At 34.9% G+C, this 19,259-nt stretch overlaps 1 protein-coding gene across 1 annotated transcript in view; it reads right to left on the bottom strand.

Moving 5' to 3' along the window:
• LOC122794524 (inositol-tetrakisphosphate 1-kinase-like) overlaps window positions 1–19,259 on the bottom strand; it is a 721,296-nt gene that overhangs the window by 132,197 nt on the left and 569,840 nt on the right. Inside the window, exon 8 of the mRNA XM_044062994.1 lies at window positions 8,579–8,657. Within this exon, the coding sequence (XP_043918929.1) occupies window positions 8,579–8,657 (79 nt within the window). The remainder of the gene's footprint in view (window positions 1–8,578; window positions 8,658–19,259) is intronic.

Here is a 19,259-nt window from a genome sequence, read left to right as displayed (position 1 = left end):
TGTGTGTGTGTGTGTGTGTGTGTGTGTGTGTGTGTGTGTGTGTGTGTGTGTGTGTGTGTGTGCACATGCATGTGTTTGGGGGAATAGACTGGTGATGACTTTGTTGCTGCTTGAAACAAGATGAATATTATTAGTACTGGCAGAGTTATTGATAGTAAACTTTTTTTATATTTTTTTTATTAAAGCATTAATAGATATGACAATAAGAGTGCATGTGTTTCCCTATACATACATACTGAGAGTGCTAAGATGGGCAAAAATGATGTGAGTTACATGCACAAATCCAGAGCTATACAGCTCAGCGGAACACAAAGCTGCTGAAGCCTGTCAGACTATGCATGAATGTGGACTTTACTATAACATAAAAATGCAGAAAAGATTTCCACCCTAGAAATGAATATTACTTTGGTTCTTGTTTCATGACAGCAAATCACTGACATGACTGAGATACATACAGTTTTTCATGTTGAAAAAATACAAACTGCAATATTTTCGTGAAACAAATATCAAAATCAGAGCATCCAAATGACTACATGAAACTACTGGTGGTACCCAGAAATAAAGGATTATTTCTCTGTAAACACAACCTTCAGCTATGAAAGTTGTAAGTGTGTTGGCTGGTTGTTTCAGCTGAAAAGATGCTAAGAATTTTATCTCTTATAATGAAGTTTACTGCAAATGAGTCCAAACTGAGGGAGGGGATACAAGTCTTGTGACAAAAGGAAATGAACCTCAGTAAAGAAGAATTTTAGGTCACTATTGTGCTTACAGTACAGAGCAAAAGTTCACTATAACATTCACAATGAAAACAGAATATAGCACAGAATGTTAGACTATACATTAAAGGCTCATGAACAGAAGCCACTTGAACGTGTCTTTGAAAGGTCCTATTTCTATCTTCCTTTGAGATTTCAATATCAAATGGTAAGACAACAACAACAGAGTATTCAGTTATAAAAGACGCCTGAACTGCAGTTTTAGCCTCAGATCTTGGTGTAGAAAACCTCTATATTTCTTTTCATTGTTTTAGCTGCTTTAAAGCATGGCATTGTTGTCACAGCACAATACAACTAAAAATATATTTTGTTCAGATTAATATACAGAAGTTCTACTTCAAATGTAGTGACATCTCAGGAAAGAAGAATCTTAGGCCATTATTTTACTTAGTGAACTGAGCAGATGTTTCTTCCCAACACCCACAACTGAAAATTTAGAGTTCAATGCAAAATATCAGAATGGAAGTAAAGGCACATGCCAGTGACTCTATCTGTGACTACTTATGAGGTGATTATAAAACTTTCAGTTAACAACAAGGTTCCAAAGAACACTTAGGACTGCAACTCTAACTGTAAACCTTCCAGTGCAACATGACTCTGAATTTGACTCTACAACGTTAGCTGCTAGAAAGTATAGCATTGTAGCCACAGCATATTACAACTAAAATACAATTATTTTTTCTGAAAAAATATATAGTATTTCACTTTATAAATACTGCAGTACACATATATTGTTGTTTGTCTTTTCCCGGTTAGGGGTCGCCACAGCAGAACTCTGGTCTACTAATGATTGGCAGTAGATTTTTATGGTGCCAAGTTGCCAGCCTGACACCCAACCTTCAGCGAAGGCACACCCATTTACGCATGTCTTTTGGAGGCCACTCGAAAGACATGCAGACTCCACACAGAAGGCACTCCAGCCAAGAATCGAAGAGGAGAACCTCTAGCTGTGAGGCAACAATGCTACCGCTGTACCACCGCGGCTTGCAGTATGCTGTACACATATATTCTGGATATTAATTTTACTCAAGTTGATGTCTAATAGCCCTCAGCTGGAAACAAAACATAGTACCAGACTATGACAACAAAAGCTCTCTGAAACTCTGGTTTTACTAGCTGTATATAATTAGCCATATGTTAGATCTCTGAAGACAGCTAACAATAAAACCACTATGGGACTTGTAAAAATGTAATTTGGTACAAAACATGCATATACCGTCCTAGTGGACTGTACCACTTTTGAGAGGTTATACTACTTGTGAATGTGAACAAATCACATAAATATCCGATCTGTTCCCCAAACAAACAATATCAACAACTATTCAGAAGTGATCCTGAAACTGTTATTTAGTTTCATACATCACCTGCCCCAGCTTTTGTACAGAAGTAAAATACCCCCCAGGTAGAAATCAAGCATAGTGCTGCACAGTGAGAACACAAGCCTTCTGAAATGCTTGTTGTGTATAAGGAAACCATATGTCAATTTCTTGAAGACAGACTTGTAATAAGGTACTGTGGTACAAAATGCAAACATACTTTCCCAAAGGACCATGCCCCTTCTGACCCTTCTGACAGGATACATTATCTTTGACTGTGAAGGAATCACAAAAATACAATGGTCATATTGCTCTTTAATAGATACTGTACCCTCCCCAACAAATCATATCAGTCAATCAAAAGTGGTTCTATAATAGCCATTTCATTTCATACATGAGATTCTCTGAGGAGAACACCAAGCAAAATGACATCTGAAAATTACCTGGATTAACCAGATGTTTATAACAGGCCACATATCAGTTCCACAAATACAGTTCACAATAAAATAAATCAAGGACTTCTAATAATGTATTTGGTGTCATAATTGAATGTCCAACTTCTGAGAGGGCACGCTACCTTTGACTATGAAGGAATCTTATAAATATAATGGACATATGGCACTTTGACAGACCCTGCCCCTTGCTCCAGAAAAATAAACAAAAAACATAACAATAATCAATCAGAAGTAATCATATAACTACCATTAGCTTTCATAAATCTCCTAACCTCAGCCTATCATGCAGAACAGCAAGATAGAAGCCAGTCATATTGCCAGGGAGTGAGAACAAACAATGTTTAAAATGTTGGATTTAGTGTGTTTAAGAGATCATATTTCAATTCCCTGAAGGCAATTCACAGGTAAAAAAAATCATGGACCTCTAGTAAAGTACCTTGGTACAAAAACATGCATACTGTTCCAGTGGAATGTGCCCTAATGACAAGTAACAGTACCTCTGACTTAAAGGAATCACAAAAATGTAATACCTATATTACGCTTGCACAGATACTACCTTTCCAAAAAATCATATCAATAGTCAATCAGAAGTGATCCTGGGAACACCATTTGCTTTCATAAATCACATAAATTCTGTTTACTTCAAATATCTCACTAAGAAAACAGCAAAAACATAATCCCCACAATACTATATTTGAACTAGCTGCTAATTAACACATATACTAATCCTGACAAGACACATTTTTATATAACAGTTTTCATGTAATAACCTTGTGTTTTCATATGCAGCATACCTTCTCACTCTTTCCCCATAAAGACATAAATCTTCAGTGTATATCTCCGATCTCTGATCATGTAGAAAGTACAACAAAAATTAGGTCAATAATTTCAAACCCTCAGTCTTGAAAATAAATTCTTGCTTGCAGTGTTGGTTATTAGTGGTGATTTGGCATTAACTCCTTTAAACTGGCTCCTCTGTCTCTCATATGATTATACCAAATCTGGCCTGGCTATTTTGTGGAGAAGCACCCCTACACCCCATTATTAATATAACCATTCTGTGGTGTTATATCATTTGTGGGGAAGGGGGTCAAGTTAGGCAAGCCCAGAAATTGGCCCTCTGCTTCCTAGCAATAACCACTGACCTACCCTCTCTACCAAGCTAGCCCTGTCAGTGACTGTTTTGCATGACTCATGTAATTCCCCTTTGCTTTCTTGAACAGCCTGCCCCCTCTCACATACACATAGCCACTTGGCAATCACATCTCATGTGTGAGCTCTAAAAGTAGTGAAATAAGAGACACAGTAATTCCATTCACCTATGGGGCATATTACCTTACTGTCGACTTCCTTAAAAATTAAAAAAAAGAGTGAGTGATGCTGTGGGCAATGTGTGCTGTTGCTACTTCTCACACATCTTTTTAGATTCCTGCAGAAAAAGTGAAAAAAAAAATCACCACAAATGTATTTCAACTTTCAGGCAACATGTTCTGTTCCCCACAGCTTCCAGCCAAGCCACTACAAAGGTCAATTGATTGTGACCATTCTAACAGCCCTTTGCTTTCATGCGCCTACTGACCACCAGAAGATAACCACTTCTGGTGATCATCAGAAATCACCAACTGGGGTAAAAAAGGGTCATCATAACAAAGCAGATCACTTTGCTGCAGGATTAATCACTTTGCTTTGCCCTTAACACATAGCTCATCCTCCTCAAAAAAGTTTAGCCAAAGCTCTCAACTGCTTAGCATAGCAACCAGGAACAAAGCCAAAAGTTAAGGACAAGATAAATACCCATAATTACTGACAAATATGAAATATTCTTCTTCTACTGCATACTTAAAAGCTGGCTAGCATAGTAGGTTTTAGATTAGTATAATTTCTTCTGAAGAATATGAAGTCTGTAAATCAAAAACTAACTCTCGTTAGTATCAGCAATCCTCACCAATTTACCAAAGAAGAAAGAAGTGAGTTATAGCCAACCCCAGACACAGTGTACCCATTTATGAATCCTACCATTGCCCACTTCCCAAGAATTGAACAATCCCTTGGAGAAAGCACTAAGATGCACCAAAATAACTAGAAAAAAAAATAGATTTATTTTCATAACCTGTTTTAAGTAAAAGGAAAAGTGAAGGACTACTGTCTTTCTAAAACAAGATGACTGAACAAAATCTCAGGATAGTCTCTTTCTAACATCTTTCTCAACTTCTTTACTTAAGAATTCTAGACAAAGCCAAAAATAATGGATAATGCAGGCCAAAATCAGGGATAATTTTTAAATGTTACTCTAATTCACTTAAAAGATAATAGAACATTAAAATGTTAATATGATATATAATAAAAAGAACAAGTTAAGGCTTATAATAATTCAAAATCTACCCACATTAAAGACTGTAAAAATAATCAACAAAAATCTGAAAATTATGACAAGGAAAAACAATTAGCATCTGCAGTCAAAGACAATTTTTTTTTTTTTTTACTTTTAGTAGAGTTGACATAAGGGAGTTTCTTGCATACCTCTCAATTTCTTTCCTCAATAATTCTGGTCATAGCAAAAAATAATGGGGTACAAAATTAGGGAAAATGTACCATTACATTTTATTCTTATTCACTTACAAAGTGAATAAAACAACAGGTTCTACATCAGCATGCATTTTACAAACAAAAAGAAGTATGAAACTCTAATGTGTGGCATTATAAATTTGTATGTAATCCTCTGGATTTGCCAAAAAATCAGGGATAGAGCAAACAGTGTTAGAAGTTTTGCAAAATTGGGTGCAGTTGAGAGTGTTCCCTGTATACCTCTCAGTGCCTTTGCTTAAGAATTCCTGAGCAAAAGCTAATGGGGGGGGGGAGGTAAAATCAAGGACAATTTTTAAATATTGCTCTTAATTCACTAAAAAAATGACTAAATAAAGCAAAATCACCAAAATGTGTATTTAACAAAACATTCAGTAAGCACTTTGGTCTATAGTAAGACTTCTTTGGAATCATTAAAGCAAACCTCAATAAATAATCAAAGTAATTTACACACCAATTAACTAATTTAAAAAAACACATTAAGAAAGACAATTCTACCTGTGTCAATTTCTTCTCCTTAAAAAAACTTAAAATTCTCTTTATCATTTAAACCTAGAGGGTTGTTGTCATCCAGTCTTTTGTCAGCAATACTCCTTCCAATCTAATTCTTCCTCTGCATCAAATCTATTTAAATAATTGGGGGCACTGTCTAAAACAAAAAATATTGACAATATTTGCAACTTAACAGTTATACATTTCTTTTTTGTTTATGGCTGTATTTTTGTCACCTAATTTACCCTGGATGATATATTTGAAATTTCTCCCTTTTTTTGTTATTTTGTTAAATAAATTTTGGTGGTTTTGCCTTATTTAGTCTTTTTTAGTCATTTTTTCTTTGGTGTTTTTTATTCCTTTCGGTACATTGCTCTTAATTCACTTAAAATATTAATAGAACAGGTTTTGCATCAACATGCAGTTTCTAAACAATAAGAAACATGAAAGTCTAATGCCTAGCATTATTGCCGTGTCTAAAATCGTCTGTGCTGTACAAAAAAACATACATTTTATAATAAAAATGAGAAAAAGGCAAGGACATTCTGCAAAAGCAAGGATAAAAACACAAGGGTGTATTTTAGAACAGTAGATGGTCTTTAATCCACGTTATGTAAATAGATCACATGTTACATTAATGAATAAATGAGTCTATGAAGTGCTCTTTTGACCAGCTATTCATCATCATGCAGTCATTGCATAAAGTGATGACTCTCAAGTTTCAGAGCCTTATTATATGTGAGGAGAGCTACACCTGCCATAACTCATGCAGTATACAGACCAGTGGAGTTCCAAAGGTGGTAGGTACATAGAACACTTTTGTTGACAGGTTATTAAATTATGTTAAACTGCATCAATGTGCACTGTCTCCCTCGCTGACTCACATGCACACACACACACACACACACACACACACACACACACACACACGCGCGCGCGCACATGCACACATATACACTGAAGTCATTACTGGCCTCTCCGCTAAAATAAACTCATGTCATCAACATGTATTTTTGGAATCAAAACCTCTAGAAGAAAAGACATTACTGATATACTGTAATCCTCACCGACTTACCATTAAAATCAAATTTTAAGAGGAGTGGGAAAATATGAGAAAAAATTAAGGATGCCCTGCAAAAGCAGTAAGAGCTACACTAGGTACACGTCCTCATGAAGACTTTTTTGTTTGTTTTGCAACTAGTCATGGTACTAGCACAGCATCTGCCTCTACCCAACCAGCCAATAAGCTGCAAATGCAGGAGGGATCATTGGTGCAAGATTCCTAGTGTGTGTGTGTGTGTGTGTGTGTGTGTGTGTGTGTGTGTGTGTGTGTGTGTGTGTGTGTGTGTGTGTGTTTGTGTGTGTGTGTGTGTGCTTGTTTCAGATTGAAAAATACTTAACTACTGTAGCATAAATTTAAGAAACAAACTTCTTTTACTGATCTCAAGCTTGTTTCAAAATGTGATACTATTGTAGTGGAATAATTGTTTTTTCATCTAATGAGTCAGTTGAAGGCACAGTCCATGAGGATATGGAAAGTGTATACATAAAAAAGACTCAAGGAGCAGAACTAATTGCATGCATTTCTTTTCTATCATTAACTGTGGCTCAAAAGCCATGTTTAGCAAGTATGGTAAAATAAAGGAAGTAATGCAGTCTTTGTGTGCATGTGTGAGTATGTGTGCATGTGTGTGTGTGTGTGTGTGTGTGTGTGTGTGTGTGTGTGTGTGTGTGTGTGTGTGTGCCTGTGTGTGTGTGTGTTTCTGAGAGACAGACAGTGCACATGTACATCTCAAGGTCTTTGCTCAGAAAGTCTAGACAAAGCCAACAATCATAGGGGTGCAAATATCAAAAACTGGAACAATTTTTAAATATTACCATAATTCACTTAAAAAGTTGATAGATTTTGTACTAACATTCTTTCTCAGAACAGTAAAGAGTATTACTTTCTGGATTTATTGACTGACTCTTATCCTCAGAGATTTACCAGAAAAATGAAACATTTTTGAAGGGCTAGAAAAAAATAGAAAACAAAAATCAGGGGCATTCAGAAAAAATTAAGGGACCACTTAGAGTTATGTGTGGGGGGAGGTGGTGGACTTGCAGTGTTTCGCACTGCATCTATGTTTTTAGTCATTTGATCACAGTGAGACCTCTGAGGTGTACACAGCCAAGAAAGTGCAATTGCTGGTGTTTGTCTATGTGTGTGCAGGCATTATTAAATACTATATTTTGGATGCACTGTACATCCTCTAACAACAATTACATAGCCTATAGTAACTTTAAAATGTAAGGCATTGGAACTATTTATTGAAAATATAAAAAATGTATATATTAATAAGAAAATAAATATAAAAGAATTTAACAGGTAACTAATTTTCTGAGTGCAGTAGTGTCCTCCAGGGTGGAAATTACAGGGAAATAACGGACTTTCCATTATTGTGAAGGCCCTCTACCTAAAGATTTGGGGCACACAACACCCCTGGATTGTCTGTTATTTCCTCTAACACTTATTGATGTTTCCATAATATATTTCCTTACCTCATCTTATGAGATACATATTTTGAGATGCTTGACTTCTTTTATATAAAGGGTTTCTGAACAAAAGTGTTTATCCTTTAAATTTGATGATGTGATATTTAGTAAAGGATAGTACACAGTAGCATGGACCTTATTTGAATTTTCCAGAGAAGAACAACACTGATTTCATTGCTCCTTTACACAGCAAATGACTTCCTCTCATGATGTCATGCCATCTACACCCACAGACCCACTAGTCACTCAAAAAAGACTGGTTAATCGAATTAGCAAACTCAGTATTTAACAAATCATCCATATGAAGGCTGTCAAATGATTCTACACATAAGTTGTACTGAGTTGGCAATAATCAGGCACTTGAAGCCCTTTCATGTCATAACCTGGTACACATAGTACTAACTAGAAAAACTTTAAACACAAGGCACTCACCTCTGTTAAGTGGGAGCTGGACTCTGGCTTGGAGACTTCATGACTATTAAAAAATATTGTTCTTCTTTCTGTATGAGAAAAAATTAGACCCAGTCATTTATAGATATAAATTCCATCTATGTTTTTCTTCTCCATAGCTTAAGAAAAGAGACACCATGATTCCATGCCCCCAGCTTTTCCACTGTCCCCTTTATTTTTATTACTGCAGTGTTTAAACAACATTCAGTGGTGAACTCGTTTTTTTCAAAATTAAAGATGTACAAGCATAAAAAATAATGTTACATATTACACACTGTTGTGTTTGTTAAAATGATGGTATAAAGTACCCACAAATGAGATGTACTGTTTAAATTGCTTCCATCATTTTGTGTATAACAGCTGACATATCAAAGATACAGCTTGTTAGCAGTACTTCCAAGAAAAAAAGAAGCTTTTTAGTCTAGCAATATGTTCTGCTTTGGTTTTATAGATTTTAATACTAGTACTTACTACCATGATGAGTAAAGACTTTGAAACAGCATAAACAATGCACACAATTGTGTAGAGATGGCATGTAGTCGAAGCACCACATAGGAGTCCTACACACGTTTAAAAAGTTCTCAGCAACGCGGAGTACAAACTAAATGAACATCCAGTACCCACAAGGTATGTAAATAATTCACTACAGCACTGTCTGAGATTCACAAGTATTGCACGCCTGCTGATGTTCTATGGCAGTTCTACAGAGGATTACCATCCTAGAGATATGCAGATATTTGTAGATGTCTGTGTCAGATGACAGCTAATATTGTACAGTAGTCATACTGCATATTACCAGCATTACAACATTTATAAACATGTAGAAATCAGTGTCAGATAATAACCAAAATGTTATGGCAGCCATACTGTGGATTTCCAGCACTGAATCATGCAGATAATCTCAGAAGTCTGTTGATATTGATATTCAACAGACTAGTGCTGAGAAAGAATACCAGCTGACACACATATAATAATTAAACTAAAATATTAGACAGACATAGTGATAATTGCTCTGGATTTTGAATCATGCACTGAATCACTCTACAACGACCAAAATCAACTGCCCACCCACAAATGGTGATGAAACTTTTCACACACATGTGATTGTCAACATAGCCCATCCGTTTATTTGTCTAGAAAAGGCAAATTAAACTGGATTCACTGTCATGGTAAAGGAAGATGAATACTTTATTAATCATTTATTGGCATGTTAACAGAGCAGTTAACAGAACTATTGCTCTTACGAGCTGTGACAGCATAGATGTGTTGCCATAGCAGCTGTCAATAGTGACATGTCTGTTGTTGACAGCTGCAATGGCTACATGTCTAAGCTGTTTCCAATGTATCCTGCACTGTACTTCCCTGGTCTGAACCCACATATTTTCCTTCACTGCCAGCAGACTACAGCTGTCATATAAATATGCCTACTCAGCTATCCGGACATAAAAGCACATCCATCTGAAAAGGATTCAATATGAGTGCAGGGACTAATTCACATCACCTAAAACCTATTTGACTTACTTTCATTTCACCAAGACCAAATCACCTAATTTCAAATACTGAAAACTCATTTGACTGAATCTCATTTCACCGAAAGCTTACAATGCTAAATTTCAAAAGACTAAATGTTAAACCATAGACAAACACACTCACAACACTAATGACTACGTCTTTCCAAAACTTAAAAACTACTTACTTACCCTCGTAACAGAAACTGGACAATATAAAACAAAACTAAGTGGGGGGCTATGCCCCCATACCCCCCCAATGTGGAGGGGGAGTGCCACCCCCCCAACCTAACTATATATACTAACTCCAGGATTGCACTACAGTGGGGAAAAGGGCATATACCTTTTACTTGCCTTACAGTACTCTACACACTGTCATTACTGCTGGGAACGCACAAAACATTTGCCATATTACATTAGATGCTTCCTATAAAAATGTAAAGAGACATACCCACATTTCAAGACACTACAACACTACTTTCTACATATCTATCGGTATTCTGACAGTCAGCACTGTAACTTACAGAAATTCTTTTTAGCACAAACAAGTCACTGGTGAATAGAAACCCACATCATGTCTATGGCTTACAATTCAGAGAAATGAGAGATTCAGTCAAATGAGTTTTCAGTACTTTGAAAATTAGATGATTTGGTGTCCGTGAAATGAAAGTCATTCAAATGGGTTTTAGGTGCTTTGAAGTAGACCCATCCATCTGAAAAGGATTCTATTTGAGTGCCACATGCATTATTCCAAGGTGACAGTTAAATCACTGGTGGAGAATGATGTCCATCAAAAGACATTTCCACTGCTGTTGTCACATTTATGTTCCAAGGTGGGATAGCAGTTGAGGGACCCCTTTCAGTATTAGGGTCTCTAGGATCCAGAATTCATATGGGAAGGCATTTATGCTGATGGAGCTCTGATGAATGGATCCAGTAACAACTTAGAAGCAGCTACCTCCTCTCCTGGTATTTCTGACTGACTACTGCAAATGGCACTGCTTAGTTGGCATCAGTGGGAATGATTCTGGCGATTAGAACACTCTGAAAACAGAGTGGCAGGGATGTGACCCTCAAAAGATTATTCTGCCAGCTTCTCAAGTTAATAGTACTAATATTTCAAAAAAAGTGTCCCTGGTTGTCTCTGATTACTTCTGGATTTGTAACTTGATTCTGGAGGTTAGGTTGATAGCTATTCTACATTGTACAAAGATAACACTGACAGTGGCCACTTAACATTTTTCCTTTTCTTAATAGGGTCATGTTCAAAAGTACAACAGCTACTGGATAGTTGCTTTACTTCCCCTAACTCAAAGAGGTAACAACTACCATGACTATTAATATTCACTCAGTTATTTATATATAATCCTTAAAGTCAGTGACTTAGCATTTTCTCCTTAGAGAAGGTTAACTTTAAATGCCTGATAGGTAATAGACAGCTGCTTGAGTCCCTATAATTCATATAACTAAACATAAACAGTTGCCAGAGCAGGAAGACTTAGTAATTTTGCATTTTGTATGCATTTGCAGTTGCAGCATTTAGATAATAAGGCAATTGTTTTAATTTGTTAAACTTCACAAACCATTTATTTGCTTACACTGCTGTTGTGCAGAATAAATACAGACTAGATGATCACACATGAGATACTCACAGCATCACAGAACATCACAAGCTTTTTTGCTCTTTAAGTTGGAGTGATTACACTTTCTATTTGCCATGGAGATACCACACAGAGGATGTGGCTTACAACTGCACATCTCAATGTCTTAATCTGAACAATCAGCAAACATTTTCAGGGAATTGGGAAAGTATATAACAGTAATAGTGATCACCTAAAAAAGTAGAAATCGATATATTTGGAAAAGTATTTCTGAAGATGTGAAATGGATAGAAGAAGTATGAGAAATAATAAGAAGGGTAACACTGATGGCATGAAAACAAATGATGTAACAACCAAAGAATCTGAGATAAAACTGGCTGTAAAATGGAAAGTCACAAGTTCAAGTACAGTTCCCAACTTATTGCTAAAGGCATTAACATCTTAGCACAGTGATGTAGCTCTAAGTACAAATTAATTGTATGCACATTACGAATGGACACGGACCTGGTTAACAACAGGAAAAACTTTATTCTTCCTTAACAGGCAAAAACACAAGTCATCCTAAGAACTATACATCAAATAACTTGCTTTCAAACAACATACAAATTATTTACTGAAATTGATTCAGATAGAGTTTATAGTCATTAAGATAAAAAAAATGCATCTGTGGCAATGGAACAGAAAGGTGATAAAAAGAATTGTATAGAACAAATAATTATCTATTAAAGCCATAAAACAGAGCTGCAAAGGGTGGAACTTAGGTATGTCACGGATAGATTACAAAAAGGTATCTAACAGCATCCTGTGTGCATGGATGATGTTTTGTTTTTGATACATTGATAAATTAGTGGAAGTCGCAATGAAACAGTGATAAATTACTTTACAACTGAGTCAACATGAAGCACAAATTACCGTCCTAGAAATAAAAAAAAACAAATATTGCAATTCTGGGGTGATTCTTTGTCATTATTACCATTTCTTCATGCCCTTAACCCATTAAGCTGTTTACTTAACAGATGAGGCTATGGTTGCAGCAAACAAACTTGTCAAATGACATTTTACATACTTATTGTGGATGATTTAAATCTGCATAGCTCATCAGGCAAGCAACTGCAGTTACAAATGTATAAACTTTTTCAATCTATATAAGAATGGTATTTGGTCTTGATAAATGTCTGAAAACAACATTTATAGCAGGAAAACTGAAGCATTAAGACAATATTATCTTGCAAGAGGAATGAGATATAAAAATACTTGAACGAGAGAAAGTATGTAAGTCTATGGAAATTTATGAAAAGTCAGCAATACATCCTGAGCAACTGAGAAGAAAGTTTAATAAGGAATATTGTAGAAGAAGAAGAGTAAAGTTAATACTGAAAACTGTCTTGACATCAAACAATAAGGTTCAAGCTATAAATCAACTTGCTCTTCCTGTTCCTACTTGCAGCTTTGGCATGGTTGACTGTTCCCCAAACCTGTTGAATCAGCATGACAATAAATATGGAAACCTGCTTGATTCTTATCAAATGATATAAAATAACTGTGCACGGCAGGACTCTATCATCTTTGGTCTGAAGTAGGTGAGGGCCTCCTTGTAACTGACTGTATATAGAGGTTTGATATCATGGGAATGCATACATTCTTGCAGATCTCATCAGCTCCAGACATAGTGACAGCTGTAAACCATAAAGGAGACTAGCAGAAACATGTCAGAAAGGAGAATGTATGGAAATCAAACCAGAAGTGGACAAAAATAGGCTGAATCAGAGAGTGCCTAACGAACAAAAGAAATACTATACAGATCATTACCAAAGTAAAAGAAAGGAAAATTGGATACTCCACAATTATATTAGAAATATGGAGAAATGCTGGAACAACACACATTATAGTCACAATCTGACACATTAATGGCTGTGGAGACATGAATTCAAAGAAAAGGTAAAAGGTTAGTAAGAGCAGCTTAAGACAATGGACTATGTAAGGCCTATAGAAAAAGTAAGAGCCTCTAAGAATGTAAATGATGTAGTATACAACTACAAACAGTTGTATAGCTTGTTGCTGGTTGAAATATACTCAAGGCTGAGGGTCTGTGCACTACAAGGCACAATAATGTGGCAAGACTGTTACACTGAGGATTATTCAATCACTAAAAGATACAGATAGATCAGAAGCATTGGAAACATGAATCGCAAAGAGCTAATGAAAAAGAATAGGTACTGATCACATGGGATCATCAAACAGCAATGGTCAAGAAAGTGGAGGCAAGAAAACCAGGTATTGATAGCTGAAGACTCACACAAATCATTGAAATAGTTATACCAAGCTATTATACTATTCTGTGTACCATGAGATGTAACAGGTAAGAAAATGCCAGGATATGCCAGCAGATCCAGTAGTTGTTGGAGCAATAGCGCTAATGAAAAAGAATTTAAATGCACACTTAATTTTGTTGCCAATACAGGTAATGCAAAAGGAACTGCAGACACAAGCAGTTCTGGTTACATTGCATGTGCCAAGAAGAGCACTCTTGGCAACATGAAAGACTGATGCAATACTAATTCTATGAATTTTAATCATATCCTGACTTGTGAATGGGGTATATTACTGTCATGATATTAGAAACAATAAACACTTGGAGAAGACAAAAACAGAAAAGGCCCCCTTCTGCATTATTTAAAGATTTTTGCTTTCTTATATATAAATCAAAGACCATCTGATAAATTTTATTTATCTCACTGATCTTTGGTAGAACTTTTTTTTTGATACAAGCAGTTTCATATCAAGCAACAGACTGCAAGCCTCATACATTCTTAATTAGACCACCTCCTCTTTCTTCCTTTTTCATTTTGCACTCCTTCAACCCATGATTCTGTCTATATGTGAGCGATAAGATGTATTTACATTATTCCGGTTGTTTTATTTCTACGCACAGGACTTTCATGCTCTTTCACTTATTTCTTAGCTATGGGGCTAGGGAAATGAAAAGGAATGGGTACGCTATTATTTGTTGCCTGAATCAGGTAAGCCACGAGAACCTGACCAATCAATAATAATCAAGATATTAAAACATTCAGGCAAGTAATTGTCTAGTATATTTGGTATTATAGACACTTGCAAAACTGCAATTGCAGAATTAATACAGAAAATAATTACTCAAATCTCAGTATCTCAGTGTTATACCTAAAACATAAATAAATAAAACAGAATACATACTAGAACAGCTGTTGGATTGTATAGAATGTCAGAAGAATGACTTCAGCTGTGTAAGCGATGGGTATATACTTCCTGGGTCATATGCCTTAACCACACTTCTCAACTGTCCAGATTTTGAAGAAAACCCCTATTATTTCCGCAGACTTTTACTCCATCCCTCCCAAAATGGGAGATTATTTTAAGAAGTTTTATGTTAATAGAACCAGCATGTAAAAAGCACCCATATTTTTGATTTGTCCCTAACTCGAGGTAAAACTTGAGAGTTATATTTTTTTGATAGATGGCCAGAAACAGTATTTATATACTTCACTGTGCATTACACCGTACAGCAAAATGACAAAAAGATACTGGAAATAGAAATAACTAAGACATTTGTGGGAGGAGGGGGCCTAAGAAATTTAAAACATGAACAATCCTTTCCTGAGGATAAAGTGAAATCAGTGAAAACTTCAAACCACAGAAACTGGGTGGTATTCATAATCCGGGAGTTAGCAGCTATGCACGAGATGTGCCGCTGCATGTAACTGCAAATAAGCTAATACAGTTTGAAAAACACATCCACTTATGGCAAAAGCATAAAGTACCTTAAATTTAGCATTAAGTACATAAGAAGTGATGCATAAAAGCTGTAGGCTTCATATTACCTAGTATGTGTTTGGATATTGTGGTCAGACACAGATATGCACACTCATGCTTTAAAAACTTAAGGCAAATGGTGGACTGTACACCTTTCATTATTAATATTTAAAAAAATAAAAGGGTTTAAAATGTTTTATATAAAGGTATCATTTCATTAAAAAGTGGAAGGGAGAGATAGGAAAGATTGAGAAAGGGGTGACACAAAAAAGAGGAGAACACAGTAGGAAAACATCAAGAGGGTTGTACTGGAGGAGGTGGGAGAAGAGGAGCACAATGTTTTTGACAGAAAATAGACCTCCCCCTATTTTTTTAAATTTGTTTAATATAATAATGTGGTTTGGGAGGGTGTACATTAAATGATATGAGAAGAAGGACTGAAGAAGTTCCAGCAGGCGTCCCAGCTCACACAGCCTCAAATGCTTCCAATGCAGTGGGGGACCGCGATGTTAAGGATATAGGGGCCTGAGGTGGTGCAGTGGTCAGCACCACCTGGGACATCTTGTCTTGAACACTCTGTAGATGGGATGAATCCATCCGTCCACTACTTGATCTAGCATGTCCTCAAGCAAGTCGTGGAACACTCATTCAGTAAGGCCTGCCAGGCTGCCATGTGCCAGAGTGCCTGCAGAAGTGGAGTCACCTCCTTGTCCCCTGACAGGATTTCCACAGACAGGCAAAGGGGGAGCGCTCTGTAATGTGGGCAGAGGGGGAGCACTCTGTAATCTTGGAGATATGTGCCTGGGCTACAGCGTTTTAAATTTGTAAAAAAAAAAAATTAACAAAAAGGGGGACAAGAGAAAATACACACAAAAAATTCATAGATCATGTTACACAGAATTCAGCTTCTTACTTTAAAGCATTTTTACTTTATAAATCCTTATTGGAGTAAAACAGAATATATGTCAAGTCCTTATGCAGACTGTTGGATAAAACTGTACTGGAAATGCTAATGCAGATGTTTCGATGAAATTATATGAGAATTACATGGAAATTGTTTATGCTTACATGGCAGAACAGTATTTTTTGTCAAGTAATGGTAGGCTTTACATATTGCAGTCTACTACACAAAGATAATGATCATATTTGTACCTGATTGCATTTGTTTACAATATTGTATTGAAAACACCCTTTATAAGTGCTTACAGCTTATAAAACCAGTTAAAGACAGAAATACTGCAGTTATATACTGACACATCTCTCACTCTTGCTTGCAGTAATGTATACAGTACACTCTGTTGCTTTAATTACTGTTGTCTATCACTTGTTCCTTCATATCTACTAATAAAATGAGTTAAATGTAGAAATATTGCACTTATATACTGACATCTCTCAGTCTTGCTTGCAGTAATGTACTGAATTTATTCCAGTGCTTCAATTACGATTCTGTATTAATTCCCTCTATAAAATCAGTTAAACAGACAATACTGTTAACTACTTTATTCAGGCTTACCAGTGGATTCACACAATCTGACTATTGCCTCTCCTGCTGCTTCCTATTGTAAGATATTTGTTCTTCAGTTATAAAGAGAAACAAAGACATAAGATAATTATTGTTTACCTGTATTTCACTTTTATCTCCTTACCATTAACTATACAATTATTATTTATAAGACATTCCATTCATTGCAGTGCTTGCTAAGCAATGCCTTTGTTGAAATATGTAATAATATATGAATTTTTATACTTTGCTAATCTCCCTTTTACTGTAAGTTATAAATACAGATACACCTTTGGAAAGTGGTTTTAAGCATTATATTTTGCATGTGAAAATCTGTGAACTGTAATCAGACAGAAAGTACAGACACAAAGAACAATGTAAAAAGTCATGGACGTTTTCATTTCTTTAGCTGTACAAATATGTGCTTTGATAACTTTCTCTTTAACCACTGTAGGCATATAAGGTGACGATTTAAAAACATTAAGAGTGGTAATGTGCTAGGCATTCACTTGACACTGCAACCCCCCACCCCACCCCCCAAAATTCCACCATCCTCCACTCTGACAAGGATGAGGAACTTGACTAACTTCACCCATCTTTTATGTGCAGTTATAATTGTGAAAGAAATTACTTTCTTATACAATCATTATACAGATAAATATTTCCTGATCTACATAAACTGTCTGCATGTAATTTAACTACTACCTAAATTAATATAATACTTGTATAACTTAAACCAAATGATAGCTGAAAAGTTTTGGTGGTGTAGAGATGTATAAAAACAGTGAGCTGATCAAATCCAATGAGTGATTAAACAATTTATTGAACTGAACAATAGAAATAAAATAATAATAATAATAATAAATAAACAAGATATCAAGCGCTTTAGTCTCCTGTGTAGGAGACTTTATCAAGAATAGAGCATGCCCATTGAAACATTTCCTTTATAACATAAAGGTTAACCAGTATTAAACTTGTGCTCCAATCACATTCATTGCTACTAAATAATTCATGTAATATGAGGTGCATTATTTAAAGGTGTATCTAGCCAAATGACCGTTTATGCAGCACAGTAAAACCATTTACTTGCAACACATTGAACCTATAACAGTGTATTATGCTGCCAGACGTTGACAATCCTACATGATCAACAGAACTAACCAAATTTAAGAAGTTGTCAAGATTTAAAAATGGTTAAAAACAGATTAAAGACAAGTTAAAAATACATGTGTAAATATGGTGTGCAATTATATAAATATATATATACATATGTAAACATATATATATACATATATATATATATATATATATATATATATACATATACATATATATATATATATACATATATATATATATATATATATATATATATATATATATATATATATATATAATATATATATGTGTGTATATAAGTAAGGTCAGGGAGGTCAGGGTCAGAATGCACATGAATATAGAATATAAAATGAATAAATATATGTATTAAAAAAATATATATATATGTATATATATATATATATATATATATATATATATATATATATATAAAACAGAGTTTATTTAAATATACTATGGTCAATAATCAAAATATATATTATAAAATGAATATGTGTGTCTATGTAATAGATATAAATACAAATACATTCTAAAAACCCATGTAAAAGCATAATAAAATGTTCATATAATCAAAAACCATTAATATCTACCCATACTAAAAATGTTTATACATGTATACAAATTTAAAATAAATAATAAATGAGTATATGTATACAGTCTATAACCCATATGTGTACATTGTGCCTCAATGCTTGTTCTTATATTATAACATTCACTGAATTAATTTTATAATATATTTTTTAATTATTGACCTTAGTATATTTAAATACACTCAGTTATATATATTTTTACACTATACATATATATATATATATATATATATATATATATATATATACATATGTATATATATTTATATACTTACACACCATATTTGCAGATATTTTTTTAACTTCTCTTTAATCTGTTTTTAACCATTTTTAAGTCTTGACAACTTCTTAAATTTGGTTAGTTCTGTTGATCATGTAGGATTGTCAGTGTCATAATACACTGTTATAGGTTCAGTGTGTTGCAAGTAAATGGTTTTACTATGCTGCAAAAACGGTCATTTGGCTAGATACACCTTTAAATAATGCACCTCATATTACATTAATTATTCAGTAGCAATGAATGTGATTGGTGCACAAGTTTAAT

Source organism: Protopterus annectens, chromosome 1.part0 (genome assembly GCF_019279795.1).
Source record: "Protopterus annectens isolate FY-2018-M chromosome 1.part0, PAN1.0, whole genome shotgun sequence".
NCBI classification, from domain to species: Eukaryota; Metazoa; Chordata; order Ceratodontiformes; family Protopteridae; genus Protopterus; species Protopterus annectens.
This window is presented reverse-complemented; position numbering and strand designations above follow the sequence as displayed.